This window comes from Amblyomma maculatum, chromosome 6 (genome assembly GCF_055883805.1).
Source record: "Amblyomma maculatum isolate TAMU_Amacu chromosome 6, ASM5588380v1, whole genome shotgun sequence".
Taxonomy (NCBI): domain Eukaryota; kingdom Metazoa; phylum Arthropoda; class Arachnida; order Ixodida; family Ixodidae; genus Amblyomma; species Amblyomma maculatum.
Window position 1 is genome coordinate 36,596,329 of NC_139349.1, and position 13,355 is coordinate 36,609,683.

At 46.1% G+C, this 13,355-nt stretch overlaps 2 protein-coding genes across 2 annotated transcripts in view; one reads left to right on the forward strand and one right to left on the reverse strand.

The window, feature by feature from the left end:
• The window catches only part of LOC146185523 (uncharacterized), a 91,092-nt gene that overhangs the window by 31,905 nt on the left and 45,832 nt on the right, over positions 1 to 13,355 (forward strand). Inside the window, exon 2 of the mRNA XM_084605547.1 lies at positions 12,863 to 13,045. The gene's annotated coding sequence lies outside the window, so the exon portion shown is untranslated. The remainder of the gene's footprint in view (positions 1 to 12,862; positions 13,046 to 13,355) is intronic.
• Positions 854 to 13,355, reverse strand: part of LOC146185524 (uncharacterized) — a 37,246-nt gene continuing 24,744 nt past the window's right edge. Inside the window, exons 2-3 of the mRNA XM_084607849.1 lie at positions 3,503 to 3,591; positions 854 to 1,018 (exon numbers count right to left, since the gene is read on the reverse strand). Coding sequence (XP_084463975.1) covers positions 854 to 1,018; positions 3,503 to 3,591 — 254 coding nt within the window. The remainder of the gene's footprint in view (positions 1,019 to 3,502; positions 3,592 to 13,355) is intronic.

The window sequence follows — 13,355 nt, forward strand, 5'->3', positions numbered from 1 at the left end:
TTCTTTGATGCGCATTTTTTCTATAAGATCCGCACCTCGAAGATGTCTAGACATACGAAGCAACTTATTGCAAATGTGTATGCTCGAAATAGAGCCCCTTTCCGCAGGAACCACTCGGCCACAGAACGAGCGCGTAGTGATACGTCTCCTTTTTTTTTCTTGCGGACTACTTGCGTAGCTTTCGCTGCGTTGCACCTGATGTATGAAACGGAGTATAGGTGGTCGAAATTACTCCGTAGCCCTCCACTAGGGCTCCTCTTTCTCTCTTTCCACTTTCCCTCCCATCTTCCTCCCTTCCCTTACGGCGCGGTTGCGGTGTCCATAGAAATCAAGTGAGACAGTTACCGCGCCTTTCCCTTCCTATAAATAAATCAGTAAATCAGTTTTTTTTAATGCAGTCACGTTGTCTTGACTCGCCAGCGGCGGCATCAGTCAGACGCTGCTAGCGCTGCCTCCGGCACCCCCCCCCCCCCCCCCCCCCGTCTGTTTTTTCCACATGCAAGTGGAGGAAAAGATAGACGATAAATGCGTAACCGGCGGAGAAAGGGGTACTCTGGATCATATAATCTGGTAAGGCCTTGATTCGCCTGGCGCCAAGGAAAACATAAATAGTACAGAAGCCTGGGAACTGCTATGCGGAGCGAGTCCCCTGCCAACCAGCAGCAAGCTATCCGCCTGGCGGCTGAAGCCGCAAAGAAACACTGTCGCTTTGCCTGTCTTTAGTAGCGGAGGCCCTGGTCTCCGTCCCGTAGGCCTGCGTGGCCGGGGCGGGGAGTAGGGGGCCTCCTACATCGGTGGAAAAATAGTTTTAACAACAACAACAACCGCCTAGCTGTTGTGTGGGCTCACATGCTCAGCCAGTCCTCCACATCAGCACTGTCCATTCCACTGAAGGTTCCAGGATAATGGGAGTGAGCGATGATGACCGTCGGCGTGGCGGACGCCGATGGTGCGGCCCCGTCGCTGTGGATGGCTGAAGAGCCAGGGAGTTGAAGTCTGCTGAGGAGTTCCGTGCTTGCTGTAGGCGGCCCAGCACTTCCACCAATCAAGTGGCGTAAATATACGCACACAAAAATTGTATGTAAGTAAGGTATTTACATATGGATGTACAGTCGAGCCCACTACGAATCTGACGGTCACGCTGATTGCGTTCGTTATATCTGAAGTTTGTACTAAGTGTACTTTTCATATTATACAGACGAAAATACAAAATCAACCAAAGACAGTGTTTATTTCTTGAGAAACATCTTTTATCTGCGTCTGCTTTTCAAAGCACACCCTACCACTGCGTTTCCTGGTGTGTCCGGTGCGGCCATGCTGCCAACAGTGTTTCAGGAAACTCGGGGATGCGATGTAACTAACCATTATTGAGGCGCTCACGGCAACTAGTACCAATTCAGCATCCTCGACGTCTTCGTCAAAGTCTTCGCGTTCGGTTCCTCACAATTCACGCGCTGTGGTTTTGTCAGTGCATGGCTGTGCTATCTCAGCTTCATTGTTCGCACCCACGAAGTCGTTCCAAGCAACATCAGGTACGGCCTGTGGCACGTCAACGATGCATTACCACAAATCCATTTGGCTCACAATACACGCCTCCGTTAAGAAACAATGAGCGCGGGAATGATGTCCATGTCCAGTGGCTGAATTTTGCAGGCCGCATTCGGGCAGAAAAAGTGTGATCACCGCAGTGAGGGAATGCTGCACGTGGTGCGCCGAACAGTTGTCGAGCACAAGTAGCTCCTGTTTTCCAACGTCAAGTCAAGGTGGAATTCAATCAGCCACTTGGCGAACAATTCGCGCGTTAACAAATCCTTCCTGTTCTCTCTTTAGCGGACTGAAGAATAAGTAGCACCGCGGCTTGCGAGACTTCCAGACGACCAATGGCTGCCGCCTGTGACTGCTATCCATGTTGACGCACTGACGCGAAGCTTACTGTAGTTTCGACCTGCCTACGCGTCTCCTCCTAAGGCATGCGTTTTTGAAGCAGCATCTTGTAAAAGAGTGCAGTTTCATCTGCATTGTACACATCCTGCTGAGCGTAGCTTGGTATCGCTGGAATCTGAGGCTAAAAACAGCGCTAATAGAGACGAAGCAGAGAGGGACACGACGCTGACTAACAACCATGTTTTATTGCATGTACGTCGCTTAAATACCCCTCGTTCGTGCAAAAAAAGAAGGAAAGAAAAAGAGGGAAGGCAGGATAGACAAGATAACCACGTGATATGAAGTTATGCATTCATGCACAGAAAATTAATTTCGCTGTCGCGAAGTGCTATGGAAGCGATGTTGACGCACTCCTCACCCTTTTGCCGAATGTTGATGTATTCTTCAATTTCTCTCGTCCGTTCGTCCAAGTAGGTAGATATAATTGTGGTGTCGCAAAGCTGGGGAGCACATTCATGCTCTCGGCAATGTCTTGCCAGTTCACTGCTGATGGCGCCTTTCAAAGATCTTTTAGCTCTTGGAGCCGTTCATTTAAACAGCGCCCTGTTTGGCCGATGTAGGTGCGCCCTCATGACAATGGTATTTGGTAGACTACGTTTTCAGTAAATTTCACGTGCATGTTCTTGTGCTTCTTTTGGCTCTGCTTCTTCCGGTTCACTCACTGACCTTGGCACACATGCTCTTTAACTTATTAGGTGCTGACATCAGCACTTTTACGCCCACGTTTTCGCCTACCTTCTTGAGGTTGTGTGAAAAACTATGAATGTACGGAATTACTGCATACGGCTTCCTTTCTTGTGATCTGGCCTTAATCTTTTTTCTGCCTCTAAGTTCTTGCAGTACTCCTTCTGCGACACTGGGCAGTAGCTGCGTCGGGTAACCTGCTGCTTTCAGCCGACATTTCTGGGCGTCGAAACTAGCTTGTACATCATGGTAGCAGGATCTTGTCAATGCGGATTTCATTGCTGCTTTCACTATTCCCCGCTTGATGATCTTGGAGTGGGCTGAGGTGTAAGGAATCAGTCCCTTTTTGCTTAGTGGTCCGTACCACCAACGTACATGACTGTCTAAAAAGGTTAGCGTGAAGTCAAGGAATCACAGAAGGTTGTTTTCTGGGAGTTCGCTCGTTATTTTTAGTCATTTTAGTTCTTCTTTGAAAACGTCAATGATTTGGCCAACATGCTGTTGCTGTCGTGCTGTCTCGTCCTCTTTATAAAGAATTAGATAGTCGTCTACATAACGGAACACCTTAATGATGCTTGTCACTTGAATAGCAGTCATAAGACTTCTGTCAATGCCCGAAACAAATACTCATGGGGGTGAGCGAGGAGCCGATGCATATCCCCTCTCGCTGAATGTAGAAACTCCCCTTATGACAGATGATGGTGGATTGCAAGTAGCTCGTTAGTAATTCTATAAAATTTCCTTTCGGCAGGCCACAAGAGTTTCGAAATTTGACCACGCCGTGTCGGTCAATGCATTCTTCGACTTCTGTGCACACCATATTCTGCGGGAGCGAGTAGTATGGATCTTTTACATCTATTGATAGGCCACTCACGTTGGGCTGACAGGCACCCTGAAGAAAGGCGTCCACGCTTTGAGGCTTGCGTATGAAGAACGGGTCGTCCACCGTGAGTTCGGTGAGGCCTGGCCCGATCAGAGAAAGGAACCTGGCAGAGCGTTGTAGGCGGATTTCTACAACGGGACCTCCGAATATGAAGAGGAGCTCATCAATTTAATTCGCGGTTCCAGGAGTATAGCGACCAAGCAGCGTTAAATGAGATGACATGGTACGCGTGCAACTCATGGCTATTGTCCGCCCCACAGATATTAAGCTAAAGCGGACCCAAGGCAAGCCAGTTGCGTGCTCATCATTTAGCGAGCCGGCACCCACTGTTCATACACATACAACATCGAACGACAATGTGGCACCGGTTATGCCAGTCAAATTTTAAGGCAAGCTGCTGAGAATTCATCGTTTTTGTCACCCACATCGGAGAGAACAGAGACATGAATAGTCAAGGGTCGAAAACGTAGGTCAGAATGCTGTCCGGATCAACGTTCCCAGAGTTACACTGTGAATTTCAAAAGTTTTAAAAGCGTCGACATCAGGACAACACGACATGCACGACATACGACAAAAACGTGCGGCGATGCTTTTTATCACAGCTTACGGCAAATGATTTTATACCTCGCGTGCTCGGTGTTCAAAAGGAATGCATTTCCAAAGCTGAAAATTTCCTTAGGCACAGTAGCGACGACACCTTAAGACAAAATGTGGGCGTTAAACGACTCCTTGAATGTATCAAAATTGTGTAACAATACCGAACGAGAAGTGTGCCGAAAAGCACGCACCTTCTGATCCTCTAAAGTCTTCTAGAACATCCGGCCAATCAAGGTAAGGCCTGAACCGCTGATGCGCGGATTGACTTGGCTGCAGTCCCTGGATGCATGACTTGGATGTGATAGCCACTTGGCGCGTGCACGAGGCCACTATTAAAATGTATATACGAAATTTCGATGCACTGGGCTACTGAACAAGACACCTTTTCTTGACTTGACGTCCGTGTATTTTCAACGTGAAGCGTTCGCTGACGGCCGACATGGTCTCAAAGACGTTAAAACCGACCGCAATGCATAACGCCATGGGCTGCGCGGAGGATATCTATCTTTGGAAGCGCGCTGATGGGTTGAGGTCATCGAACAGCAAATACAATGAAAATGGTCAAGAACAGCGAATGCAACGTTTGTGCTCCAATAATTTGACCAAAAATTGTCGAAATTCTACAGTGTTATTTATAACGTCATAATTCGTGATGCATAGTGACCTGACTCGTGTAAGCCCCGTACCAGTAAAAGAAAGCTGCAAAAGCATATATATCTTAGAAGAATGAATTCGTTAAAATTAATTTTGGTTGTAATAAGATGAGAACGCAAGGTTACACACAATGTTAATGATCAGTAAATAAATAAGGAACGTTTGAACCGGAGATGGCACATACTCGGATCTGGGATGTCAACAAAAAAGAAACATGAAAGGCACACACACACAATTAAAAGTAAAATAATAAACACGCGTAAGCAAAACGCAGCGTTGACGAGCGTTCTCGTCGAATGTTTAATTTTAACAGAGTGAGCTTGAATGTCTGTACCTGAAAGCGTAAGTTGCGCTGCACGAAGCAAAAAAATAAAAAAAAGACAGTTAAGTAATTACAGCATGTGGATAAACAAAAGACACCCAAATCATTGATAGAGAAAACTTGAGCAGATAAGAACTTGGAACAAGTCTTATGACTTCCATTTTTTTTTTTTCAGTCGAAGTTGCCAGATGTGAGTCAGTTGCTGCAGATGTCGACTGTACAAACCGGATAGCTTAGGCTCCCAAATCATTGATCGAGAAAATATGATGACAAGTTGGAACAAGTCTTATGGCTTCCATTTTCTTCAGTCCAAGTTGACCGACGTGAGCCAGTGGCTGCAGATATCTACAGTACAAATTGGAGAGCTTATCATCGGCCACCATAACCTACACTCGATATAGCTTGCGTTGAAACAAAATAACGACTGCATTGGATATGACTGTATCAAACATCTGTTACTGAGCGAGGCGGCCACAGAAACTACTGTCGCCAGTCAAATCCTTGAACACTTTCTTATGTTCGATTTAGCTGACGGTGCAGCCATTGATCATTTTCTTTTCTTTCCCATTTAATATATCCTGACCGCAGTCCGGTCAGCGCAGTGAAGAGTAAACGAACTGGAAGCGACCGCCTGGTCACTTGATGCTTCGTTCATTCCTTGCTCCCTCGATCCACGCTCCACACCATCCTTCAATCCGCTTCCCCTTCTCTGCCCAATATAGCCCCGGGCAGCCGACGCCACGGCCACGGTGCATTGTAACCGATGCCACAACAAGCGCCACACCAGGCCGATCCATCGCTGACGCAAGAGCCCCGTCCGGCTTGCGGGACACACCCCTTCCTTTCGGCCCGTGTCCATTATCGGCGCCAAGAGCGAAGCACTCCGCTCTCAAAGAGCGTCCCGCTATGGGAAAGGCCTCCGCGCAAGGAGCACGAGCGATAGGGAGTTCCCGCGAGATGGTCTCCCTTGAAAAGCGGGAAGCGGGGAACAGAGGAAGAAGGCAGGGGGTGGGCATTGCCTCTCCCTATTCACTGCATAGCGGTGCGGCGCAGCGTGCTTGGCGGCGGCGGCGGCGGACGCTTGCTGGAGTGGGCGTGGCTCATGCCCGCGGCCCGGGCCGCGAGGCGGGCTGAGACGCGGGGGCGCCCATGCAAATGAGCCGCCCCCGGCCGGGCGCGTTTTCGGAAGCGGGGAGAGTGGAGTTCCATCTCAGGGCCATCGATCAGACGGAGGGCGGCCGCCGGCGTTGGCTTCACTGCAGCGGTGGCGGCTCCAGGCGGCACCAGTATTGGGAACCATAAAAAAAAAAAAAAAAAAGACCGAAAGTTGAAAATGGTAACACGCCAGTGGAGAATGAATGAAAAGGAAAGCACTGAGCAGCATCACGAAGTCAGTGAGGAATACGGATTACTTACTATACGTGAGGCGGAGAGCCATTTTTGTGGCATAGGAGAGAGAGTTGGGCCCCCCCTGTACCAACGTTAGTTGTTAAGATATTCTATTACGATGCGCGACACTCACCAGCGCTATATTAACACGAGGTACAAGTGCCAAGCAATATTGGGCTGGCTAGACAAGCCGTTGAGTTTCATCATTTTCTCGGAGTGAACATATCCCAACGCAAACCTCTTATTGTTTTCATGTTCACTCTGTTCCCTGTGCCAAAACTATAGCAAAGTGGTATTTCATCTATACACAATGCAAACATGTGTGGGTGCTCGGTACGGATTACAAAGCCCTTCCACCCCCTCCCCCACCCCCCTAGCATACCAGCATTGTAAGACGTACAAGTGACAGTCGCGAAAGTATTGAAAAAAAGTTATTTGCTTGGATTGAAGGAAATTAATTCAGCGATTTTTGAATCGAATTAAATGTCAGGCGGACTATGTTGAATTCGACCACTCTTGCATATAATCGTTTCAAAAGGGGTGATATCCAAAATGGGAAAAACTGTAGGACAAAATTTCACAAGCAGCGAAGTCTACGCCCACAGATGGGAAAAGCTGTTGGACAGAATTCCACAATCGGCGAAGTCTACGGCTCAGATTTCTGCACTTTGGACTTTGAACTTGGATGATGCCACTCGAGGCAATTCAGAAACTTAGGATTTTAGGTGTAAACTGATCACATACCTCGGTTTCCAGTGGCAAGCTTTATTTACCCAACGACAATTCATAAATTTTCTGCAAGTTATTAAAAATTAGATGCAAAGAAAGCAAGCTAGGAAACAGATCTACTGATTTTGCATGATTCTGGTATGTAAGAGTTTGTCAGTCAACAAAGCAAGAAAAGGAAAAAGGCATACAGAAAATTTCTACAGGAAAAACGGAAAATACATCTTTAGAAGAAGAAAAATCATTACAGTGAACAAGGAGTTAACATTTAATTCGTCTATCTATTTTTTCATATCTCAACTGGTAGTGGAGCTATAGATGGGCCAAATTCACTATGCAGTGTTTGATCTTTACATACTAATAAGCTTCAGTTTCAAGTGGTCTCCTCGCCAGATACAGTAATTTTACATGCTCAAATGTGGCGTCTTGGATCTGACTGCCACCTTGACCTTCGTCAAGAAAAATGTAATGTTTAGGATTTTCGAAAAAAAAAAAAAAAGAAATATCTGACGCGATAACTATCTTTGGCCAGGATAGTTATGTGAGAACAAAAGATATACCTATTCTTACGCCTCACTATTGGCAAAACTTCTTATGAATTTTTAGCCTTACTTAAACTCAATTTTTGTTTGATTTGGTTTATGGGGTTTAACGTCCCAAAAGTGACTCAGGCTATGAGAGACGCCTTAGTTGAAGGCTCCGAAGTTTTCGACCACTTGGGGTTCTTTAACGTGCTCTGACATCGCACAGCACACAGGCGCCTTGATTTTCGCCTCTAGCGGGCGGAATTCGATCCCGCGTCCTTGGGCGTTGCACTCGAGTCCCCTAACCACTGCACCACCACGGTGGAGCAAAACCAGTTTTAAGTCGCGAACTGAATACAGTTCCTTCGCGTGTCCATTATTTTAATCCCTACTAATCCTTTTTCTTCACGAAAATGACCATGATTTTGTGGAAAATATTCATAGCTTGGCAACCTTTCTACAAACCTTGCTCTCGTTTGCCGTGTTTACTTCAGTAGCATTTTTATAATAAGATGCATTTACCGCTTATACGTGTATTCTTCAAGTCCAGTCGCTTTCATTTTCGCAGAATTTAAAAATGGAAAAAAAATGAGATGCATTTTCTAATTTATCTAATCAATTGTATCTCAAAATGACAGTCTCAGATATTTCAAGTCAAAGAAACCAAAACATTTTCTTTTTTGGTCTATAATAACTGTCAGCTGAAGGAACCCTTACTGAAACATTCATTTACTCTACACACTCATATATGTCCAGTCTGCAGTGTCAGGGTTATCTTGTTTGTCAGTCACTTTCGTTCATGAAGTCCTCATTTACATCTCATGATGATTTCCAAGCGAGGCAATATCAACGAAAGCTCACCACATGGTACAATATCAAAATGTTGACCATCATTGATGCCCCGAATATTCCTTCACGTTGTGCACTCTGACCATGTGATATTTTTGAATATGACAGCTGCGTCTGGTGTTGCTATTTGGAATTTCAAAATCCGAGGAAAGCGTCATTTGTGTAGCGAGAAACTATAAATGGGATGCCGGGTTCTCCCTTGGAGTATGAAATTCTATCCCAAGGCAGCCACCATACCTCGGACAAAGAAGTAATACGTGTACCTGGTAATCAAGGAGTGTAAGGAAAACGCGTGTGCACACGCCGCAAGCCGAACATTACCCTCACCGGATCACCACTCCCACCGCATGACCACCCATAGCCTCTTATTACATATCGCGAGATGCTGCAACACGCCCGCTTAGCGAGACAAACATTCCAAGCACCTGGTAAAGGACTCGATAAATCAGAGGAGTGTCCCCTCAGGCGTTTACAAACATTGTCCTACAACAGCCCTGCTTGACTGCACGTAATTAGTTCGGGTACATTCTCAGCTGAATGCTGGTTTTGCGTCCAGAAAGCAAACCTTTACCAGATATGGTATGGACTGGCCTAGAAAACCACGTCATTATACGTAAAGAAACCCAAAGTGCGCGGATTGAGAGGTGGCTCTGTCCAGCTCCGACCTTGCGGCACGAAAGAACTTGCTTGCGAGAGCTCGGGCAGAGGCTTCAGCCAACGAAGTCCCGGATCAAGGACCCGACCAACCCCGCCCTTAACCCATAACCCATTTTCGCGAATAAATGTTACTACTACTACACTACGTGGATAAAGGAGTCTGACATTTTCCGTTTGGACGTAACGACACACATCCAGAAGTTGTGGCCGTCCTAGTCGGTTGCTGGAAAAAGGGCCTAACAGCGTAAAAACTTAATCTATAGATTGCACTTCCGGAAAACAGATTCTTCCTCTGGCCTTTGCCTATGCATCAAGTGCGGGGCTCTTTCGAATGCAGCTCGTGACAAATGTCGCAGTCGATAGCCATTGTGTGAAAATATTTCCTATAGGCTGCCCGACAAGAAAGCAAAAGAAGGCACTCGAAATCACCGTGGAGGAATAAAGAAATCACAATCCATGCACACATGGTATGAGGAGAGCTCATAGAACGTGCCGGAGCGCAATAAAAATCCCGACAGGCCTTTCTTGCTTAGACTGTCGGCTAATAAACCACCAAATGAGCTTAAAAAAAACTCCCAGTTTTGATTTCGGCTTTATTTTGCGTCATAGTAGAAGCCCTTATTACAAAACAGGTGTTCTCAATTCCCATTGTTTTGAAAACGATGTTGTTCTGACAGAATGTAAATCCTGAAATGCATATTAACCACTGTTATGTTGCGGATGGTTTCCGGATTCTGAATTAGTATGAAAAGAAAAAAAAAAGAAAAATGTTTTGCCCAATTTATCTTACCCTGTGTACAGTTCACAGCAAGGAGGGCTAGTTTTATAAAAAAAATGAGGAAAATGTCAAGGTGTTGTTTATAGCAGCGTAATAGAGTATACATGTAAATATTACATAACTGGCCTAGCAGGCTACCACATCTTGAAAAAACAACGGCAAGCGGGTGGAACAGAGCCTCCATTGCAAACTAAAACTTTATAAGACAGACCGATACACGAAGAACGTCACTTGTAATGTTTGTCATGATTTGCATTGATATTTGTATAACGAATTCGCCACGAACATTCAGGAGCGCAGTCGATAACATCTGAACGCCAGAAATTGGACGACACCATTCATTTGTATTTCCTAAGGCTTCGAAATGCCTCCCTTCAGTCCCGAAACCCCGTGCTCAAAGCTGTAGGAGAAAACACACTCCTAATGCTGCGTACTGCATACCTGCTGATTGATAGTCTACACGTAACGGTCATGTAGACAGAAAAAAAAAAAAAAAAAAAAAAAAAAAAAACTGCCCGATCCCTCTCTTATTCCTTTTTTTTTTCCTTATGCAAGAAAAAAAAAAAAGGCGCCTCACTACGAAACCGCGGTGACGTCGGCGAGCGCGACCCATCGACGAGCGAAGGCGCCTCCTCGATCGCTTATATGGGCGTCAAATCGGCGACGAAGCGCGCTGATTTAAAAGACCCACAACGGCCGCCCGAGGCGGGATAATCGTCTCTTTTTTGTAATGGAAACGATGATTGATTCCGGGGCGCACGCATGCCTCGCCGGCAAGGCTGGATCGTTCGCCTGTCGACAAGAAGAACGACGCGTGTTGTTGGGCGTCGGTATAAATTACGACCTCAGGGCACCCGGCGGCGGTCCTCTTCGGCCCTGCCTGTTGGCGAGTGTATTCGGCCTCTGGCATCGGTATTCATGCAGTCGGAACATTGAGAGGACGTCGGAGGAAAGACTGATGAATTGTCTCGGAAATGATGAGAATGACGGGGAAGAAAAGTGTCATGGAATGTACGTACATATTTAAAAAGCGCTACACATGCAGAAAAAACAAAAGGCGTCTCTTATAGCCACAGTCACTTTGGGATGTTAAATCCCGCATACCTACAATACAGAAAAAAAGTGCCGCATGCAATTTTTCTCACTTTTGGTTGACAAATTGTGACCCCTGTGAAAGAATATGGATCAATAGCACCGATCTAAAGGGACGCTGTGACGTGAAATATTTTCCTATAGTATGAACGGTAGTAGGAATGTGACTTGACTGGTACTAGTTAAATTGCTGGTTTTCTAGCAACGACGTGGGAAACTGCGTTAATACTGCAGTGACCTGCATGTCCCCTTTCTAATGTATTTGTTACAAGTTAAGGCACACTGTGTAGCTCTCACATTCGCGTTATAATATACACTTGCGCTCGCGTTAAGAGGCACTTGACGAAATACCTGCACTGGAACTGCTTCCAACTTATGTGCCCTTATTTGCTGCAATGGTTATTCCGTGTCACACGTTTTTGCATTGTATTAATTATACCTATCTGGCACACGAATGTTTTATATCCGTTCACGTCCAACTCGTGTATTTTTACTCATGACCTCTTCATCCTTTGCACGCCTCCTGTGATTCACAGTTTACTCCAGTGCTTCTTCATCATCATCATCATCATCATCAACAACAACAACCTGACTATACCCACTGCAGGGCGAAGGCCTCTGCATCCACTTGACCCCTGCGAACTTCTTAACCTCATCCGCCCACCTAACTTTCTGTCGCCCCCTGCTACGCTTTCCTTCCCTTGGAATCCAGTTTGTTACCCTCAGCGACCATTGGTTATCCTCTCTTCGCACTACATGTCCTGCCCATGTCCATTTCTTCTTCTTAATTTCCACTAGAATGTCGGTAACCTGAGTTATTTCTCTGACCCACTCTGCGCGCTTCCTGTCTCTTAATGTAACCCCTACCATTTTTCGTTCCATAGCCCTCTGCGTTGTCTTCAACTTAAGTAGAACCCTCTTGGTTAGCATCCACGTTTCAGCCCCATCAGCCCCACTCCAGTGCTTACACACTTCCTACCCGAGTCTAATCTCTAACCTCTTCCAGCTGCCTCAGTGCATTGGCGATTTCACGATTCCAAGTGTGGTGCTTAAATCGTCCTCATATGGCGACGTTGCACTGCTTCTATCGGCAGCCCCTCACAACGTTACCATAAACTCTTCTTTGGTTGCTGATTATGACGGTTTTGCAGGAGTTCTGCACAATCTTTCCTCGCATGTGTAAGAAAAAGACCTATCTAGAGAAAACAAATAAAAGGACGCCCTTTGGTGTCTCGAAGGGCGCCGAGCGTGAAATCGGAGTTGTAGCCGGTCGATGCTCGAATTGGAGACAATTGTATATTCAAAATATCGACGAATAAATATCTTCCAGAAGGCGTGGATGAAAAAAAAAAAATCTTAAGGCGTTGGTAGGAAAGACCCGTCTTTTTCTCTCTCCTGTCAAAATAAGCTTTATTAACTATTTGCTACTTTGTGTGAGCAAATATTCATAATCATATTGTGATACGGACGTGAGAACAAAAAGTCACTCGCCTTGCAGATTTTCGTTTGCATATATGCACTTTGCTATTCACTTAACATTACAGTTACCTTAATTCGTGCCTCTGTAATCAGCTATAAGCTCATTAGTATATATAGACCTGCAGGGCAGCTGCATTACGCACAAGGCTACCCGGTTCAGATATAACGCCTATAGCTTCAACCGAGCCGTACGAACGTGCCGGTGTAGCTAAGGGTTATTGTGTCACACTATAGGATCCAAGAGTCCCGCATAATTCGAGTCCCATCTCATCCTCCAATTTCAGGGGACCTGCTTGAAGTTGGCTGCTCCTTCCAGTTCGGCCATGTCTTGTGACGTCCCAGTATACCCGCCAACGCCAACCAATCACAGCCCGGTCACGTCATCTGACACCTTCCGGAGGCATGCTCTCGATTTCTCGCTAATGCATAACGCCGACAACACCGACGACGACGCCGAAGTTCCTCGGGTAAGGGGCGTTTATTGCCACCGCGTTAACAAACCATGCTTTGTGCCCTCAGCAGAGATATGCAGTGAATGCACATATAAGGCCGCCATGATGCAATTCGTATACCGTTCGCTTCATTTGTATTGTTACCATCTGTTGAAGGGTAATTGAAGAGTAAAAAAATACGAAACAAAATAAAGTGGATTGCGTGGCACAGTGCTATACCCCCCCCCCCCCCCCCCCCCTCCTCTATTTTTCTTTTTCCCGTAAAAGAATCTAGCTAGAGAAGCACATCACCAGCATACATGCCTGTGCTGCATTTATGGAGGCT